The 21,105-nt window shown below is 35.6% G+C and overlaps 1 protein-coding gene across 2 annotated transcripts; it reads left to right on the top strand.

Moving 5' to 3' along the window:
• The first annotated feature begins 9,762 nt into the window (after positions 1–9,762).
• LOC107474370 (pre-mRNA-processing factor 19) lies at positions 9,763–20,404 on the top strand. Of its 2 annotated transcripts, XR_001589253.3 has the most exons (19): positions 9,769–9,909; positions 10,040–10,125; positions 11,463–11,534; positions 11,680–11,742; positions 12,016–12,102; positions 13,145–13,289; positions 14,159–14,280; positions 14,474–14,590; positions 14,703–14,798; positions 14,874–14,933; positions 15,442–15,516; positions 17,849–17,953; positions 18,609–18,728; positions 18,812–18,889; positions 18,967–19,063; positions 19,150–19,201; positions 19,700–19,770; positions 19,865–20,267; positions 20,305–20,404. XR_001589253.3 is itself a non-coding variant. In XM_016093992.3 (18 exons), the coding sequence occupies exons 1-18, from the start codon at positions 9,897–9,899 to the stop codon at positions 19,978–19,980; spliced, it is 1,575 nt and encodes a 524-aa protein (XP_015949478.1). In that variant the 5' UTR covers positions 9,763–9,896; the 3' UTR covers positions 19,981–20,329. The 2 variants fall into 2 exon arrangements, 1 of the variants encoding a protein (XP_015949478.1); XM_016093992.3 differs by having other exon boundaries at positions 9,763–9,909; positions 19,865–20,329.
• Positions 20,405–21,105: the final 701 nt, after the last annotated feature.

Here is a 21,105-nt window from a genome sequence, read left to right as displayed (position 1 = left end):
AGATCTACTATTGTTCCTTCTACTTTCTTCCAATTCAATAAAAGGTAATTCATAATAAATGTGTTTCTTTTAATTGTTGTTGTTAATTCATTGCCATAAATGTTGTTAGATTCTATTCTTGTTGTCAATTTTCTTTGCTGAAATGTCTCTTTTAGTTTTAGTGTAGATTTTGTTCCTCTTGGCCTAGGTAGAGTAGTTAGTGACTCTTGAGTTATCTAATTCTTTTGTTGGTTGATAATTAGAAGTTGCTAATTGATTTGAATGCCTCTAAAGCTAGTCTTTCCTTTAGGAGTTGATTAGGACATGAGGAATCAAATTGATTCATCCACTTGACTTTCCTCCATGGTTAGAGGTTAACTAAGTGGGAGCAATACACAATTCTCATCACAATTGAGAAGGATAACTAGGATAGGACTTCTAGTTCTCATATCTTGCCAAGAGTTTTATTAGTTGTTAGTTTATTTTTGTTTGCCATTTATATTTCTTGTCTAAAATCTCAAAAACCCCAAAACAACTCACAACCAATAACAAGACACTTTATTGTAATTCCTAGGGAGAACGACCCGAGGTTTAAATACTTCGGTTTATAGATTTTAGGGGTTTGTACTTGTGACAAACAAATTTTTGTATGAGAGGATTATTGTTGGTTTGGAAACTATACTTTACAACGAGATTTCCTTAGTGAAATTCTAAACCGTCAAAAATCAATTCATCAGCTATCATCCGTCCTCTTAGTGAAAACATGTCCGCTACGGTTTCCTGCATGGCTAATCAGCTGTCGGTTCTCGATCGTGTCGGAATAAGATCTATTGTTCCTTTTGCACACTGTCACTGCACCTAACAGTCACGAGTTTAAAGCTCGTCACAGTCATCCCATTCCAGATCCTACTCGAAATACCACAGACAAGGTTTAGACTTTTCGGATCTCAAGAATGCTGCCAATTGATTTTAGCTTATACCATGAAGACTTTGATCTCACGGAATGGAAGGCTCTGCTGTCAGGAGAGGCAACCATGCATCGTGAACCAGGAGGCCAAGAGATACACACTCAAGCTCTTGCAGATAGAACGGAGGTGGTTGTCAGGCATGCGTTCATAAGGGAGGATGATGATGAGTGTCACGGATCATTGATTTGAATAAGCGTGATTTGAATAGAAAAACAATAGTACTTTGCATTGATTCATGAGGAATAGCAGAGCTCCACACCTTAATTTATGAGGTGTAGAAACTCCACCGTTGAAAATACATAAGTGATGAAGGTCCAGGCATGGCCGAATGGCCAGCCCCCAAAACGTGATCAAGAGATCAAAAGTGATCCAAAGATAGTCTAAAAAATGATCTAAAGATATGAATACAATAGTAAAAAGTGCTATTTATACTAAACTAGTAAACTAAGTTTACAGAAAATGAGTAACTAAGTGTAGATAGTGCAGAAATCCACTTTCGGGACCCACTTGGTGTGTGTTTGGGCTGAGAATTAAAGCTTTCACGTGCATAGGCTCTTCTTGGAGTTTAAATGCCAGTTTTGGTGCCAGTTTGGGCGTTTAACTCCAGCTTTGGTGCCAGTTCTGGCGTTTTACACCAGAAAAGGGTCTCTGACCGGCGTTTTGATGCCAATTTGGGCCATCAAATCTCAGGCAAAGTATGGACTATTATACATTGCAGGAAAGCCCAAGATGTCTACTTTCCAACGCGATTGAGAGCGCGCCAATTGGCTTTCTGTAGCTCTAGAAAATCCACTTCAAGTGCAGGGAGGTCAGAATCCAACAACATCTTCAGTCCTTTCTCAGCCTCTGAATCAGATTTTTGCTCAGGTCCCTCAATTTCTGCCAGAAAATACCTGAAATCACAGAAAAACACACAAACTCATAGTAAAGTCTAGAAATATAATTTTTGCATAAAAACTAATAAAAATATACTAAAAAGTAACTAAAACATATTAAAAAATATGTAAAAATAATGCCAAAAAACGTATAAATTATCCGCTCATCAGCACCTTAACTATATTTTCCAAATTTTCTTTTATTTTTCCTCAATACAATTTTTCTCAAATCAAAATTTCAAATCCTAATCTTGTCCTCCATTACTATTACTAACTGTTATTAGTTTTACCATCATTAATGAATTCACCAAGTCTTATAATACGAATCAACTATAAACTCCCCTACACATGTTCACAAATCATGCAAAACACATCACATGGTTACTTTAGCCACTCTAAACACTTGTTCATTACATGTTATTATTATTATTATTATTATTATTATTATTATTATTATTATTATTATTATTATCATTATTATTATTATTATTATAAGAGGAAGAAGAAGGTATTACTAGTCAAAGCAAGTAAGAGAGAATTACTTACTAAACATGAACCCTTCATCCTCTTTAAGTTCTTCTGAACCCATACATCATTCTACTTCTTTAAGCATAGATTGTTTACCCCCTAGTCTAAAGAAAACTCTTGCCAATAAAATTGATCAATTGGTAGAATTCACCCATGTCCCAGAAGACTCCCAAACTCCAGCCACTGAATACCCACTCATTAGTCTCTATTCCTTTTACCAAAGACAAAAGAAATCAACCCTCACCTCCATCCGCCATCTTATCACTAGAAACCCTTATCCTCCACCAAAAGAAGTCATACATTCTTCTCATCTACAATAGTGTGGTTTAAAAGCCACTACTACTGAACAATATACAACCCTAGAAATTCCACAAGAACTCATAAAAAATTATCAAGACCAAGGCTACACCCATCTACATCTAGGAGTAGTTAGGCTTATCCTAAACCTTCATGAAAGAAGATCCCTTCTAGTGACAGCTAAAGTTGCTTTTTTGGATTCCACTTTCAAGGAATACCAACATGCCTTGGTTGGAGTATTAGTTACTACACACTCAAATAGAAGTGTCATCCTTACTATAGCTCCTAATTTTACCATGAGGCTATCAGATCCAACGATATCTCAAAGATTAAAAATCCAAATACAGCTAGCTAGGGTAATTCAAGACTTTAATGCTGAACAGGCCACCTTGCATCACCAAGTCCTTTATAGAGTTCAAGACCATGCTCTTGATCTCAATCTCCCGAATACTACAGGAGAAGCATTATTCATGTTCATAGATAATGCCAGAGGACCAGCAATCGTGAACATTCTAAGGATGATCACTACTGAAGAACTTTCTTCTATCATTCCATTGGAATGGATTACTGATTATGAGAAAGCTTTTTCAAAGAAATAGGTTGATGTTCACACTACAACACCTCCAACTATTACCCACAATAGTGATGGAACGGTGACTACTATTTTTCAGAAACCAGGAGTAATCAAGCAAACGTCCCTGCGAGGATCATCCTTTAGAATGATTAATATGATCTCTCCTGTTCAGGTGCAAAAAACCCATGATCAAGATGATATCCCACCATCAAGATACAGGGAAAGGTTGAATGAATTTGATACTTGGATTGAAACCACCATGGCTAATCCAAATCTTTCAAGCAGCCAAGTCCTTGCAAATTTCATAAATCGAATTACTGACAATTTTCGAGAATGGGTTAACAATCTTTCTGAATATGAAAGACTTCAACTTATTAATAGTACTTCTTCCCAGTTTTTGGGGATACTACACTAAGAATTCTTGAGAGACATTACAATCATCCAAAAAATAAATTTTTAAGAATATTTTGAAATGAAGTGCTGCTCACTCAATAGAAAGGATTTAGAAAAATATTACAAGAGAATGGCTGCTAAATATTATCCTCTTGGAGAAAATAATAATCCACCACTCAAACAAGTCTTCATGGCATCCTTGTCAGATGAACTTCAGCCAAAATTACAATGAATGATGATGACTATTCACAAAGAAGTAGCTACCACCACCATTGGAGAGATATATCAGCTGACTCTAGCTGCTTTAGATAAACTGTGTGAACAACAATAAATGTTCAAATGGCTCAATCAAAATTCAAGCAAACTCAAAGGAGCATGCAGTAAATTCTATTTGAAAATCAAATGCAAAGAACCAAGCATGTGTGAATGTAAGCCAAAAAAGAAGACACATTGGCAGCCACAATCCAGAATCTTCCAACAGAAGACATTTAGAAGGGGTAGAAGAAAACAAAGATCTTACCGTTATTTCAAAAGAAGAAATCTCCATACCAAAAAGTCAAACAAATGCTTCATTTGCGAAAAATCAGGTCACTTTGCCAAATCATGTCCCAATAAGACAAGGAAGGAAATAAAGATGCTTCAGTCTCTAATGGATGCAGCCTCCATAGAAGATGAAGAGGATGTTGAATCAGTACTTGAAGAACAAGAAAACAAAGATGATGAGACCCAATATGTTTTCCAAGATTTTGATTTAGGAGGAAGTAGTTCAGAAGAAGACCTCCCACCAAAGAGGTCAATCTTTACCATAACTTCCATCGCTTCCATCACCACAAGAATTCCTAAAGGATCAAACACCCCAAAAGAAGAACTTGGATATCTTGGATCCTTAGGAATAAAGTAGATTGATGGCACTCCCTGACCTCATTTGGATTTAAAGGTCAAGACGTCAATCTATGACAAGCCACTAAGAGCTGTTGCACTAATGGATACTGGATCTTGTGCCACTGTCCTAAAACCACATCTCTTACCAAAAGAAATGTGGGCACTTTTTCATAAGAGGTTTGCAGCAGCCAATAGTGAAGTCTTCATCATCAATCTCAATTCCAAAAAACGTATTGGATTGGAAATATTTGCAGGCTAGTCCACTTGGCTCAGGGTATAGGGAAGTTATCTCCCAAACAAAGATGTCTTGTTTGGATTCGATGCCTTTTTCCAAACCCATGGACTACACATTAAACCCACTGGCTTAAGTTACAAAGGGCAGTTCTTGCCTTCTACAGGAATACAAAGCATCCTTGAAATTCAAGAAGCTCCAGAGGAATATAAGGAGGTCCAGCAATAACTCCTTAATGTCTGTTGTTACAGTCATGATCAATTCAACCATCCTACACCTTTGTGGGAAAATCCAGATTTTTATGTGTGCCCTTCCTTTTAAAAAGAATGAGGACATCAACCCAACGAAGGCCACGCACTCATGAATGAATCCTGAAGATCTCAGATTGGCAAAAGCTGAATGTGCAGCTCTCCTTGTTCAAGGACTCATTGAATCAACCAATTCCAATTGGGCGTGTCAAGCCTTTTATGTTAAAAAAGGGCCGAGCAAAATAGAGAAAAAAAGAGGCTTGTTATTGACTATAAGCCACTTAATGCCTTTTTGCAAGATGATAATTTTCCTCTAACAAGAATCTCAGTCATTACACAAAAGTTAAGTACAGCAAAAATATTCAGCAAATTTGACTTAAAGGTTATTTTTTGACAAATCAGGCTCCACCCTGAAGATAGATACAAAACAACATTTTGTATCTCTGAGGCCCAATATCAGTGGATAGTAATGCCGTTCAGACTCAAAGTAGCCCCATCTCTCTTTCAAAAGGCAATGACTAAGATCTTTGAGCCCATTCTATATACCACACTTATTTACATTGATGACATCCTACTGTTTTCAAAGGACAATAAAGCCCATAGGGCACTCCTGGCCCAATTAACTCAAATTGTTAAAAATTAGGGATTCATGCTATCATAAAAAATAGCTCTCTTGCTAAACAAAAATTGAGTTCCTCGGGAGGGTTTTTGAAGATGGATTTTTTCAGCCAGGAAATCATATTGCCAAGGAGTTATCCATTTCCCTAACAAAAATATGACTGACGAACGGACTCTTGCGTGGTCTAAAATTTCACAATTAAGTTCTCGTTGAGAGTATAGCTTCTAAACCAACAAGAAAATAAAATGGCAAGGAAACAAAATAATAATTAAGAAAAGTCTTAGCAAGGATTGATAATTAGAATTCCTATCCTTATTATCAATGTCAATTATGAATGGTAATTGCCTTTTATTATCACTTGGTCAACCTCTAACAATTGAAGGTAAGTCAAGTAAAGAACATCAACTTGAATTCACCAGGCCTAATCAAAGACTAAAGTAATAGAATAAATAAAAGTAGACGAGAAACTAAATTAAAGGAACATTGAACCTGGAATTGGGAAGAAACAAACCTAAAACTAATAGAAATCCTAAATCCTAAAACCTAGAGAGAGGAGAGAGCCTCTCTCCCTAGAAAACTACATCTAAAACCTAAAATTATGTGAATGAGAAGTGTATGAATAAATTGCTGGATTCTCCCACTCTGTAGCCTCTACTCTGTGTTTTCTGGGCCGAAAACAAGGTCAAAAATAGTCCAAAAATCGCCCCCAGCGATTTCTGATACATCCAACATGTGGCTCTGTCACGCATACGCGTAGGCGTCGCCCACGCGTATGCGTTACTTGTTTGTGGCACAATCTATGCGTACGCCTGCTTCACGCGTGCGCATCACCTAACAGCAAGGAAACTATGGCAAATTATATATTGTTGCAAAGCCCCAATGTTAGCTTTCCAACGCAACTAAAACCGCCTAATTTGGATCTCTGTAGCTCAAGTTATGATCAATTGAGTGTGAAGAGGTCAGAGCTGACAGCTTTGTAGTTCCTTCAGCTTCTTGTATTTCTTCCACTTTTGCATGCTTCCTTTCCATTCTCTAAGCCATTCCTACCCTGTAATCTCTGAAAACACTTAACATACATATCATGGCATCGAATGGTAATAAGAGAGGATTAAAATTAGCTAAATTAAGACCAAAGAAACATGTTTTTAATCATAGCACAAAATCAGGAAGGAAAATATAAAACATGCAATTTACATGAATAAGTGTGAGATTAGTGGATAAAATCCACTCAATTAAGTACAAGATGTACCACGAAATAGTGGTGCATCAATGATGGTCAAACAAGTCCAACAATTCTTGGAAATTGTAAACTACATCAAAGACTTGTAAACTACATCAAAGACTTTATTCCAGATGTGACTAGACACACCAGCAGTTGTCAAAACTCTTGAAAAAGAAACTCCCACCATGGGGACTTGAACAAACCATAGTTGTCAAAATCCTGAAGAAGATAGAACAAGACCTTCATCCTCTAAAGATTCCTAGCACAGGAAAAACGATATTGCAGACAGATGCTAGTGATGAATTCTGGGGAGCTGTGTTACTTGAAGAAATTGATGGGACAAGACAGTATTGTGCGCATGCTAGTGGATAGTTCAAAGAATCAGAGAAACACTACCATGCCAATTACAAAGAAATCCTTGTTGTCAAACGTGGGATAGAAAAATTCAATTTTCACCTCAGTTATTATCATTTTACTGTGGAGATGGATAACACCTTTTTCCCATCAATGCTGAAAATCAAGAAAAAGATGCTGCTAGACTCTCAGCTCTTGCAGTGAAAAGATTGGTTTTCCCGTTATAAATTTGAAGTAAAGCACATAAAGGGACACCAAAACACACTTGCTGATTTCCTATCCAAACCTACCAAAGAACCAATTCCAAAACCAGTCTATTATATTTACACTATGAGTACACACAATCCTTCATACACCATTCCATTTCCTGATTGTCCTCTTCAGAGAAGCCCATACAAAAGAAAGATTGGTCCTTTTCCCCTCAAAGCAAAATCGCAGATTGAGTTTCAGTTAGATTGCCTAGCCAGACAAACCATGTTCTACTGGTTACACCAGCTTCTTATCATAACTCAGATCCATCCAAATCAGCTTAGGTCCCTCAATTTCAACCAGAAAATACTTGAAATCACAGAAAAACACACAAACTCATAGTAAAGTCCAGAAATGTAATTTTTGCGTAAAAACTAATAAAAATATACTAAAAAGTAGCTAGATCCTACTAAAAACTAAGTGAAAACACCCCCAAAAAGCGTATAAAATATCCTTTCATCAACTTGAATTATCACTAAAGCTGGTCTTTCATCATGATTAGACTAGGACTTGTGGTCTCAAGTTGATATCCACTTGACTTTCCTTCATAGTTAGTTGTTAACTAAGTGGAGTAATGGGCAATTCTTCTTGTCACACTTGAAGATGATAATTAGGATAGGATTTCTAATTCTCATACCTTGCCAAGAGCTTTCTCAATTATTAGCTCATTTTCTTTGCCATTTATATTTCTTATCTCTTACCACAAAAATCCCAAAATATACTTCATAGCCAATAACAAGAACATCTTATTGCAATTCCTGGAGAGAACGACCCAATGTTTGAATACTTCGGTTATTTTTATTGGGGTTTGTTACTTGTGACAACCAAATTTTTGTATGAGAGGATTATTTGTTGGTTTAAAAACTATACTGGCAATGAGAATTTATTATGAAATTCTAAACCATCAATTTTTCCCTCATCAGGGATACCCAATGACACTGAAGGCCCATATTTAGACCCATATGACCCGTATCTGCAAGATGCCCAAGATCCTAATGAAGGAAATATTGAAGACCCATTTACCTATTTACAAGATCCGGATATGGATCTTAGAGCAGTCAATTTGGCCTCTGATGATACATCATCTTTTTCAGATGGTGACGGGACCCTTCCAGAAGATTATTTTAAGCCGTCCCTTTATTAAGATAATGTCCCCACTATGTATAATTATTGTATGCACTAAAATAAAGTGACCTCTGTCATTTGTCTAGCTAAAGTTAGAGAGAGATAAGGCTTATCCTTATCTTTCCAGCTGGCATTGTATGATAGATTTGTTTAAATTCTATAAGATATTGTCATTTGGAGACCTCTATAAAAGGAGGAACTCACCCTACCTGTAATCAGATCTCAAGAAACATTGTAATATATCCACTTTTTTTATCCCACAAAATGTTCTAAATCTCTCTTCTCTCTTTGAAAGCTTAGCTAATGTTATTTCCTTCTTCCTTATCTAGTTTTATTAAGTATGCTTTGAGCTTGCCTCTGTCTTCAGAGGATCTTGCTCACCAGAATATGGCATGGATAGGATCCACATGAATTTCTCCTAGTGAAAAAAGACTCGATGTTATAATATCAAGTTTTACTCGGACCCTTCAATCTCACTCGATGAAATGTTTGATAGAGTGATAGGGATAAGCATTCAAGATATTATAGTATCGATCTCGTGAAGTATGGATTTAGCAAAAAGATATCCTAAAGCATTGGTTAATAGGATGAAAGTCGAAAGTTTGATATTTTCAATACATTTTAAAATTTATATGATAAACTTTTTATGAAAGACTTTTGTTTTTAGACGTTTTGGAAGGAAGACTTTTTATTTATTTATTTTTTTGGTATTACCTTTATTATTATTATTATTTGGTATTTCTCCTTTATTTATTTATTTTTTGGTTGTCCACAGTATTTTTTAATCCGACAGACTAAAGACTAATTTGTTACGGATCTGCATTTCATTTAAAAGTCTGTGGTCAATGAGTTGCTGTATGCAGAAGGTAGAATTCAAATCTCTGACCTTTAAATAGACAAATAAACTGATCACTGGACCAATCTTAATTGGTTTAATTTTTTTTTGATCAAGTGGATTGGACAACCTCCAATCCTAGGTATTATATCTATGCACTACACACTTACACAACACACTCATACACTATATAAGTATATACTATTAGTATGATTCTATATTCTTCCAAAAGAATTTAAACCCGGTGTAACTCTATGTGAGACAAACAAAATTGCCATTTGACCCATCCCTCGGCTGCGTTTAAATTTTAAAATGCGCACTGCACACACTAAATAAAAGCCCAAACAAGACCCAAGGAATACTGCCAAATAAGCCCAATACTTTTCTCATTTTTTGTAGTCTCCCGTAATCTGTTAGCGTAGTTTTTTAGTTTTTACTTCTCTTTTGCTCAAAACCACAAAACCCTAGCTCCCTCCGTCTCTCTCTGTCTCTCACTCACTCACTCGTGTTTTAACTATGAACTGCTCCAGTAATCTCCCTCCCTCTCTCTTCTATCATTCGATTGCTCTATGCTTCATAGTTTTGTTCTTATTTATTTCCCCCTGATCTGGCTTCTTGTTGTTGTTGTTGTTGTTGTTGTTGTTGTTGTGCGGTTGCAGTTTCCGGCGAGGTGCCGGAAGACCCAGTGGTGTCTAAGAAATCCGGTCTTCTTTTTGAGAAGCGGTTAATTGAGACGCACATAGCGGTATTCTCTATCTTTCTCTATAGATGTTTTGCTGTTCAAATTATTGGAAGACACGATTTTATTTTTTAATTGTGGAGTAGTAGAAGGTGAATGTGGAGAAATGTTGTGAGTAAAATGGTATAGAAAGGTTCGCTCTTTCAAGTGGTTTTTGTTCAAGGGTTTGGTTGTGACTTGTGAAATTGAGGAGCTTCTGAAGTGAGAAATTGACTTGTTTATGTTTATATAGTCCATCTTCCCATGTGTCCAATATTTGCATTACTATTATACTTCGCTGTTGCATAAATTTCTATTTCTTTTTTTTGCTCTATTATTTACCTGCTGTTTTGTTTCTATTTTAATGTGATTTCTCATGTGGAGCACAAAACTTTGTTGTTGTTGCGTATGTGGTCCTTTGCACGAAGAGTTGATGGGAATCCTTTTGAATCTGAATATCTTTTATTTTTTTAGTTTGTTTTGTTACATTTTTATTTTGTTTCAGTTTGGGCAGCTAAACTTGATATGAACTTAAAAGAATCATCTGTTATATATTTCTTTTGATATAAATTGAAATTCATTCAGATGAAGAGAAGAATAATACAGGTTAGAGGAGGACTAGAGTTCCTATAGAGAAGAGCAAACAACCAAAAGAACCTTAAAGCATAGCTTTCCAATCTCTCAACATGTCTGAGAGGAAAAGTCATCTATAAAAATCATGAGTTTTATACCCAAATAGTAGCCAGGAATATCATCTTATCCCGTAAAACATGCTTGTTGGAAATTTGTCATTGAAGTGTGTGTGCATTGTTTTCTAGCCAAATACTCCAAATAGTGGTGTATGCTATACAGCACCATAAAGATTTTTCTATTTGCTTCTTTCCTACTTCCAAAACCAACAAATCTAATCAAAGCTAACTGATCTAAGGTTGCAGGGCACCCAACATTCCTCAAAGATAAACCAACAACATGTCATTGGTGTAAATCATATTATATATTATATCTTTTATAACAAAATTTTGTTATGTAGATGACTTCACCAATTTTAAAAGGCTTTTGTTGTTTTCTTGTTTGATATAGGGGTTTTATTCTTGTATATTTTGATGCACTGTAGCTTTTTCTTTGCCTTTGTTCTGTTTATTATTGGAGAATAAGAGAAGTGGAGCATCTGCTTACACATTTACCCATTTAACATGTTTGAAGGTCCTTTCTGTTCTATATATGTTTTTGTTTATTCATTTGTAATTGGTTTTATTAGCTACTATAAATTTAGTTCTATTATTGATGTTTTGTACACCATTCAATACATATATTACTAATTACATTACAACATTTAATTCAATTTTGTTTACATAATTGAGTAGGATTATGGAAAATGTCCAATAACTGGAGAACCCCTTACGTTGGATGATCTTGTACCAATCAAAACAGGCAAGGTATGTCATAATGCATTATTTGTTGTGTGCCTTACATTTTGATTCTGGAGTATATTATAGACTGAGCTACCCATGTTTGTTGTGTTATTTTCTTCAGAAGATATGACATGCTATGCTAATTAATTTAGGATCATTTGTCATGCAGATAGTGAAGCCCAGACCAGTGCAGGCAGCTAGCATCCCTGGCATGCTTGGAATGTTCCAAAATGTATGGTTTTTAGGCTGCTGTGCATGCTATAAAGTTTGGTATATGATGACACTGCTTAAATGTTTGCTACATTTTTTGAAAATTTATTTTCTTTTTGCTCTACATTATTGTATTTGGAATTAAATGATGATTACTTTTAATTAAATTTTCAATTGATTAAATAAATAGAAATACATAGAGAAGTTTATTCTTATTTCAGAAAGAAATTATACGACTGTCCAAAACAAGAATGCAGTCTTCTGAGAGTGACTGTTTATTTTGTATAACCTACAGGAATGGGATGGGTTGATGCTATCTAATTTTGCATTGGAGCAACAATTGCACACAGCCAGGCAAGAGCTAAGTCATGCTTTATATCAGGTATGTATTGTCAAGTATTTGATTTATTTATTTATTTTAAGATTTGGTCATAAAATCTTGATAAAATTTACAGCATTCCCTTTACAATAAAAGACACTGGCATTGTTTAATATATGTAGCCAGTAGTAGAAAGAGATCTTGTTTTTGTTCTGTGCCAAAGTATGTTATTTATTTATTTATTTTTTAACTTTTTATCCCAAATAATGACGAAGGTCGAATATAAAAGTAACCTCGTGATGTTAAATTATAATGTGATGACAACTATGCTTTTGTACCATTTGAGAAGCATGTCTTGCATATGTAATGGTAACAGATTTTTCTGCTTATCTGAGAACTTATCATAAAAAAATGTTTTTCAAATGCTTTGAGCTTTTTGTTCTCCTTAAATTGAATTACTGTTGTGAAATTGTTGTAGATATCTTTCAGAACCAGTTTCTCAGTAAGGAAACTGTTAGGGACTTGGGTATTATGGGGTGCTCAGTCCCACATCGAGTAGTATGGGATGCTTGATGTTGTATATAAGGAGAGTGGTTCTTCCCCCTTATCAGCTAGCTTTTAAGGTGTGGTTTCCCACTTTCCTTAGATACTTAACAATGGTATCAGTGCGTGGTTGTTGGCGCCATGGAAAGGGCTACCTATAGGCTGGATTAAGGTGAATACCGAATACTGAGTCTGAGTGGTTTCCCACTTTTAAAGTCCCACACCTTAAAAGCTAGCTGATAAGGGGGAAGAACCACTCTCCTTATATACAACATCAAGTATCTCATACTAGATGTGGGACTTTGAGCACCCCATAATACGCAAGTCCCTAACAGAAACCTTTTCTCTTTTAACTGCACTGAGTCTGAGTTGCCAGATGCAATTGCTGTTAAAGACTTAAAGTTATACTGTTATTTTGTTTGTCTGATCTAATATTTTTTTTGACAAAGTCTGATTTAATATTTTTAACTATGATATATCCATTAGTTTTTTTGTTATATGATTTTGGTGTAAAATATTCTGTTTCGAAATGTAACTTATTTGTTATATTTTTAATCTGTAGCATGATGCTGCATGTCGAGTGATTGCAAGACTTAAAAAGGAACGTGATGAAGCTAGGTCATTGCTTGCAACAGCGGAAAGGCCATTCCCGGTGTCAGCGAATGCTATACCGGCAAATGTCTCTGGCTTGAGCAATGGGAAAAGAGGTTTTTCTTTTTATTATTCCTATGTTCTGTGTCTGAAAGTTTACATGATAGATTCATAGAGGTGTCATCCTTAGTCAAGAACTTGGAGTTTGGATTTTCGGTTACTCAGGAGTTTTGTCTTATATATCTTATTTTTATTTCTCAACTTCCCCTCCAAATAGAGAAATATTTCTATTGGACATAACCAGGAAATTTTAACCTCAGTGATTAAAGATTCTGTTATTCTCAGCATCATTAACGTAATTAGCATGCTCCTTAGGATCATAGGCCTCTCCCTGCTGTGCCCTAAGTGTGTTCTGTGTTTTGTCTTCTGAATCGGGGTTCATCTCTTTCTACCGTTCCCTATTGCATATTCTGTTTTTTGTAAAGACTTTCTGTATCGTTGGTGTTTTGGGTTCATCTCTTTCTACTGTTCCCTGTTGCATATTCTGTTTTTTGTAAAGACTTTCTGTATCGTTGGTGTTTTGGGTTTATCCTGTGCCATGGTGTATTTATTTGCAAAGAAATGCTGGAATTTGTAATGTCTCTTTTTCAACCTAGGCTTAACCTTGGATAGGAACTCTTTTGGCATCTCTTTGATGTCCTGCTCTTGGTCTGTTGCATGCTGTTTGTTTATCTGACATATAGAGAGACAGCATGTGATCTTGCATGGCTTAATAAATTACAATTTTGTTCTTTCTCTCTCCCCCCAAAAGTTGTGTGTTCATATCTTTTATTTGTTTTCTTCTCCTGAATGTCTTCTAGTAAAATAATATAAGATTTCCTATAAAAAGGAATTCTATATCAAGGTTTTAGACAAAAAACAAAGCTTGGACACTACTTATTTTATGGATCTCAATTACTAATTTAAATTACTTTCCACATTCAAGCTGCTGAGGATGATGAGATGGCACATGGTGGAAAGAAAATGCATCCTGGAATAACTTCTGCAATAATTTCTGAGCTAACTGACTGCAATGCTGCTCTTTCCCAGCAGAGGAAAAAGCGACAGGTATTCTTTGTGATGATATTGATACAGTGATCTCCTTAATGCCCTTGTTTCTGTTATTTGTTGGTATCCATTTCTGGTGTTAACTTTTGTAGTCCGGAGTTCCAGACTGGTGTTAACATACGATAAATCTGAGCTTATTTGTTGGACCCTTTCTTTTTGCACTTGCTTATGCATGTTCTTGGGTATATTTCAGATTTCTACAACATTGGCTCCTGTTGAATCTATAGAGGCTTATACCCAGATATCTAGCCACCCCTTCCACAAAACAAACAAACCGGGCATTATATCTCTTGATATCCTGTATTCTAAGGTATAGCATCTAAATTTTGTCAATCGGAATCATGCAACAAGGATGTTTTAACTTTTTTAACTATGCAACTACTGTGTACTGATCAAGGGTCATGTTATTACCTGGTTGACAGGACTTAATTGCAACTGGCGGTATTGATATGAATGCTGTTATTTTTGACAGACCATCAGGACAAATATTATCTACACTCAGTGGTCATTCTAAAAAGGTTTTACTTTTCTTGGGATTGGTTAATTATATTATCTTCAAAATATATTAGCTGATTGTGTGTACTTTTTGGTAGGTAACCAGCGTAAAGTTTGTAGCTCAGGGCGAATCGTTATTAACCAGTTCAGCAGATAAGGTAATGTGCCATCCCTTTTAATTCAAAGGTAACTGGGTTTCATACCTCTGGTTGATCACCTTTCTCAACCAAAGATAAGGTCCTTAGAGTCACAGACTGATGGAATGAATCAAGAGATCTCTAATTTTTTCCATGCATCTCTAAGATTGACTTTGCACAATATAGGAAATCCAAATGTGGGAAGTTGGATGTTAAATGTGGGAACACACGGTGCTCGTGTTTTTTTCAGGCACTTTGTGCTTCATTGTGTTCTCAAGATGGAATTTTCTTTGTCTGCGAGTCTCATTTGGCTAATTGCTATGTTATTTGTTACCCAAGTTTTGAAATATGCTGACAGCTTTTAGGCTGCATAGAGAGATAATTATAGATCCAATTTGATCAAAGTAATATTCCTTGAACAGAACAATTAAAATAAAGATTTTATGACTGTCAATCACTTTATCTTATTACATGTTAGCTATTTTCTTTATGCAGTTTTCAGTTGTCACTAAATTTATTTTATTTGCAGACGGTTCGTGTGTGGCAAGGCTCGGAGGATGGTAACTATAACTGCAAACACATCCTGAGGGATCATACAGCTGAGGTATTGGACAGTGTCCTGTGTTTTACCATCCCACGTTTTTTTTCTTTAGGTTATTAAATTTTTCTGTAGAAACTTAATGGTATATTTTATATCTCTACCATTGGTGTCAGGGTTGGTATTCAATGTTTTACCATATGCTTTGGTTTTCTATATTGAAATTGAGGCATAAATGTTTTGTGATTATAAATGAGTTTTGGGAGGAATGATTTGTGTTGAGTGATTACTGATGAGGGTATTCTATTATTATTTGTACAATTTAACAGATGCTGTATTATTTGTCAATAGCAGAATGGCGGCTCATCACATTTTGCTGAAAATCTGATATACAGTTATAGTGGAACTATATATAATACATATCATCAAATTTGAGTAAAAATATCATGTCACGCTTAAAACCAAAAAAGACACAAGAGTAATAAATACAAGCATAAATTCATGAGAACATAATTTAAAGGCATCAAAAGGCAAAAAGCCATAAAGTCATGAACATAAAGATAAAGAACCCAGCATAAATCATAAATCATAAATCATAAACACAAACACAAACAGCCTAAAATCTAATAATCCTCTAATCTATTCCTCATCATTTTCTTCAATATAATCATATTATCGTCCTTGATATCTAGTGGGGCATATCCTTCCTTCCTCCTCTTCTCTGCTTGAATTGTCCAACTCATCATCATCTTGTTATTCTTCTCCTGTTTCAACAATATCTTCAAATTCTGGTTCTTATTCTTCATTTTCAATCGATTTTTTCTTTTCTCTTACTCTTGGAAGCTTTGGAAGCTGCTGCATTGTTCTACCACCACCACTTGAAGGTTCTTTTCTTTTCCTAGATTGTTGCCTAGTGTTTGCTCTAGGCTCTCCTACTCCATATGGCCTTATACACACTTCCCCACTCCAGATCACCATCACCTTCAAACACCAAACCATTTCCTGCTGCATCTTCAACATGCCACTCATCACTCTCATCAATATCATTGAGTGAAACAGGGTCAATTTCATCCTAAAATTAATATCTTCCCTTTAGAGCTTGCTTATATTTAATATAAACCAAGTCTGCATCCTTTTAAGGTAAAAGCTTATTCCTCCTCTTAGTATGAACTTGAGACATGAAGTATAATGTATGTGTTAGTAATATAGGCTAGGCCTAGTTTCCTATGAATTAAAATGATAAGAATGTTTATTACATGCACAAACATACTGCAAATAGATTTGCAGCTAGATGCACTACATGTCAAGCTTAAGATCTTGATGGCTAGCTTTTGTAGGTTTGGAGCTGATTGTCCGTAGGACCTCCACCATTGAGCTACGATTCCAAAGAGTGCAATATAAGAAAAAGTAGGTAAAAAATATGGAGAAAACTAAGCAACTAAGCTTATTCACTAATCTAGATCACAAACCAACATATTAAAATGGTTACATTGCAGTAATTACTGTGTATGGGTTTGGAGAACCATTGTAAAGTGAGCATCCCTATTCAATTGCTTTGCCTGCAAAACTCCCACTTAGGCTGCAAAACTCCCACTTAAATCCTTCAAAGTAGCAGCTTCACTAATCTGGTCAAACGATTCCATCCAAATTCACTATCCCAAAAAAATATATCAAGTCCTCATCCACAGAACAAATGGAGTGGAATCTGCAATATCTTTTAACAGCTGGCAAACACATTTACCTGTAAGATAGAAGTCTACCTGCCCTAAAAGCATAACTTGAATCATGGAGTGGCTGTAGTATCCTAATTTTGCATGCTTAGTCTTGATATCTTTAATTTTTGAGAAGATTCAACAATAAGGTGTTTCCTAAGCAAACTATCTTTAATCATATAGATGATTTGATGGCTTTTCTTTTGTTTCCTACTGTCACCGCCAGCAGTCAACCTCATTTTGGTTTACACTTCGTAGGATTGAAATGTATTTGGTCATTGTCCTGGAAATCTTATTCCTGATACTGCTTTTAAGGAATTAAAAGTTAATTCAAACTGGATCATAGCCTGATTTCCCGATGTATTGCTAATTAATATTTTGGGGCTTTATATGGTTAGTACATTGTGTTTCAAATAGCATGACTGCTGACTGGTTAACTGACTGAACCATGTGATATCCCATCTGTTTGATTTATGGTCCAATAATGGATATTGTTTCTCTATAGTTGGTCTTGTTTTCGGTTGCCTCATTCCACTTGATTGCCCAAGCTTTATTCTGATTTTCTGCAGTCTGATATGATGTATCTTTATGTTACGATTGTTATCTTTCTGTGGTTCACTAGTCTTGTATAATCACTCCATGCCATGCAAGAGTAATTTGCGATCCCAATATGTTGATATATTCAGGTACAAGCTGTCACTGTCCACGCCACCAATAACTACTTTGTGACTGCTTCACTTGATGGCACTTGGTGCTTTTATGATCTGTCTTCAGGAACATGTCTGACTCAGGTTTGTTCTCTTCCCTTCTGTGCTTGTTTATAGGCAGTGAAAGGAAAGAAATTTGCATTCATTGTAAACTTTTAAGGCCTGTTTGGTTTGTGTATTTATGTTCTGTTTTCACTCGAGTGTTTTCTATTTTCATAATTTTGTAGAGAAAAATAAGAAAATAGAACGAAAACCAAACTGGCCGTTATGTAGTTCAAAAAGAACTAAACAAAAAGTATATTTGGTAACAATTATAATAATATGAGCTGATTCTATGGAAATAATCCTAACCAATTTTAATAACTTATCGTTAGAAGCAGAAGTTGAGTATTTCGAATTAACCCCAAATATCAATTGATAAATAATACACTCGTTTCATATCCCTTTTAATCATTTTATTTTGCAAAAGTAATTTTTTCATATGCAAACAAAACATGTCATCTTAAGATCACTTTTCAACTAAATGATCAAACAATTCTCATCTAATTTATTATATAAAGACTAAAGAGATTATACAAATAAGCCATTATTGAATAAGTCTGATCTTTCAGCTTTCCCAAACACACCCCATAATTTGGTCAATATTTCTTATAAGCATGAACTTTTGAACATAATAAATTAAAATGTAATATTTTAGTACTCTATGATTTCTGAATACAATGAATTTTTTTTTCTCTAGGTTGCAGACACTTCAGGTTCTTCTGAAGGCTATACTTCTGCAGCTTTTCATCCTGATGGGCTCATTATTGGAACTGGCACCACAGATGCTCTTGTAAAGATCTGGGATGTAAAAAATCAGGTAATGCATTTTTCTTGGCTGCATTGTATTTCAATTTTAATATTCATCACTAGCCTATGTTTTGTGCGTTTTTTTGGTTGCAGTCAAATGTTGCTAAATTTGATGGACATACAGGATCAGTAACTGCCATATCCTTCTCTGAGAATGGGTACTTCCTTGCGGTATGCGAGACGATGTAACCAGTAAAAGTGGGGTGATTGTTTTATATAGATATTCTTATGATATTTAAATTTTACAGACTGCGGCTCATGATGGTGTAAAGCTTTGGGATCTACGCAAATTAAAGAACTTCCGAAATTTTGCTCCGTATGACTCGGAAACTCCGACAAACTCAGGTATTTTATTTCCCCAATATTGACATTTACCATATACTGGCCAAGATGTCCCAGTTTTAAAAGTTTGTCTACTCTGTATCTTGCAGTTGAGTTCGATCACAGTGGATCTTACCTTGCAGTTGCAGGCTCTGATATCAGGTGAGAAGTACTGTAATCCGTGTGTTTCTGTATTTTCTCTTCTTTCTTCTCTTCCCTCTGTGTTATCGTGTATAGGGAAAACAGCTTAGTACAATGCCATGTGGTGCCCATTTGGTGCCCAGGTAGAGGTGGGCGCTTTTTGAGTACTGATTTAATTGTTGAATATGAAAGAGCCTTTTCTATTTATTTATTTTTAATAGCAATTTTTGTTAGTCTTCGGTACTCTTTTTCACATGCATTCAAACCAACAAATGGATGTTCTGTACTTGGGGAAATTTAGGGGGTCTATCTGAATTCTGAAACTATAGTATTTATAGTTACTGTCATCATTGGTCTGGGTTTAATAGCAAATAGTAACTAGCATTGAATGCTAGCCATGTCTGTAATTAAATTTCTCTGACCTATACTCATATTTGAATTATTGCTTAGAGGTAAGAAAATTTGTCATCTCTTGATTTTTCCCCTCAACTTATTTCTAGTGCCTGTTAACGCATGCAGGATTTACCAAGTCGCAAATGTGAAATCTGAATGGAACTGTATCAAAACTTTCCCAGATTTATCTGGAACAGGTTTTCCGTCTGTTCTTGTTATTTTCCTTTAAAATGTCGTCTGCTAGTGTTTTAACAGTTGCTAATCCGTTACTTGCCATTTTTTTCTTCCCAGGGAAAGTCACCTGTGTAAAATTTGGTCCAGATTCAAAATACATAGCAGTGGGGTCAATGGATCGGAATCTTCGAATATTTGGCCAACCTAGTGAAGATACTCCAACCGAGTCGTAAGCTGCTGTGGTGACCACAGCCCGAATTGTATTTAGTTCATGAGTGACAGTTGCTGCATGCTATTGATGCCTTGGTCTAATTGCATGGATGAGAAAAATTGAATCAGTTTTTACTTCTTGAGCTTTAGTGTTGGTCCTTGATATGCCCATATGGGGGTATGGGATGGGGCAAATGTAGTTTCAGGCTTGACGCACCAACATTACCTCTGCCTTGCCCTGGAATACCCAGAGGACTAAGTTGCAATTTTTGCCATGTCATCGAAACCTAATGCATATGTTGAATATTAGGTTAATGGTCAAATTGGTTTCATATGTTGAATATTAGGTTAATGGTCAAATTGGTTTCGAAAGATCGCTCGATCATCATTTTCGTCCCCGAATAATTCTTTTAATCAAATTAGTCTCCGAAAGATTTATCAGTCGCATTTGTCCTCCTGTTTTTGTACTTACAGTTTGTCAGCAGCGTTAACTCACACTTGTGTTAACGGTTTTCTCTTCTCACTCCAAAAACCATCTCTCTCTCAGCTACTATTTCAACTGCTCCTTTTATATCAAAAACACCAACACCAATTTACATCCCAAAAAAAAAGGTAGAAGAAAAAACCTCATCAACCAACTCATCCTCTTACTCTTCAACGGCAAAACCATCGTCACATTTTTCACATCATCCACCCTTCGTCAAAAATATCTTATTATTATGACCCTCGATTTTCTCTGCTAATTGAGGGTTTTGATTTCTTAATGCATGATTGGTGTTGCATTTTGGTAAATTGAAGAACCGGTGGTGCCACAAGAAGGCGTCGGTGTCGTTGCTTCAGACTTTCTTTGACACTTGCAAACATGTCTTCTCCTCGGCACCTTCGGTTCCTCTGCTGCACCCTTCCCTAAACAAAACAAAAATTTCATCTACCTACAAAAATTTCATATGAAAATAGAGCAACTACCTCATCACAAAAACCCTAACCCAAACCAACAGAAAATTCAACCCTAACACCAGTCATAGTTGTAAGAACTGAATTAGTAATCAAACCGATCAAGTTATTGGTTCATTAGTTCATTGGTTCAACTAATAAATCACAAATTGAACTGGTAAAATCGATTTTACATAAATAAAAAATATAATAGC

The sequence above is a fragment of the Arachis duranensis genome, chromosome 2, assembly GCF_000817695.3.
Source record: "Arachis duranensis cultivar V14167 chromosome 2, aradu.V14167.gnm2.J7QH, whole genome shotgun sequence".
NCBI classification, from domain to species: domain Eukaryota; kingdom Viridiplantae; phylum Streptophyta; class Magnoliopsida; order Fabales; family Fabaceae; genus Arachis; species Arachis duranensis.
The sequence above is the reverse complement of the archived record's forward strand: the minus strand, read 5'-3'. Positions and strand labels throughout refer to the sequence as shown.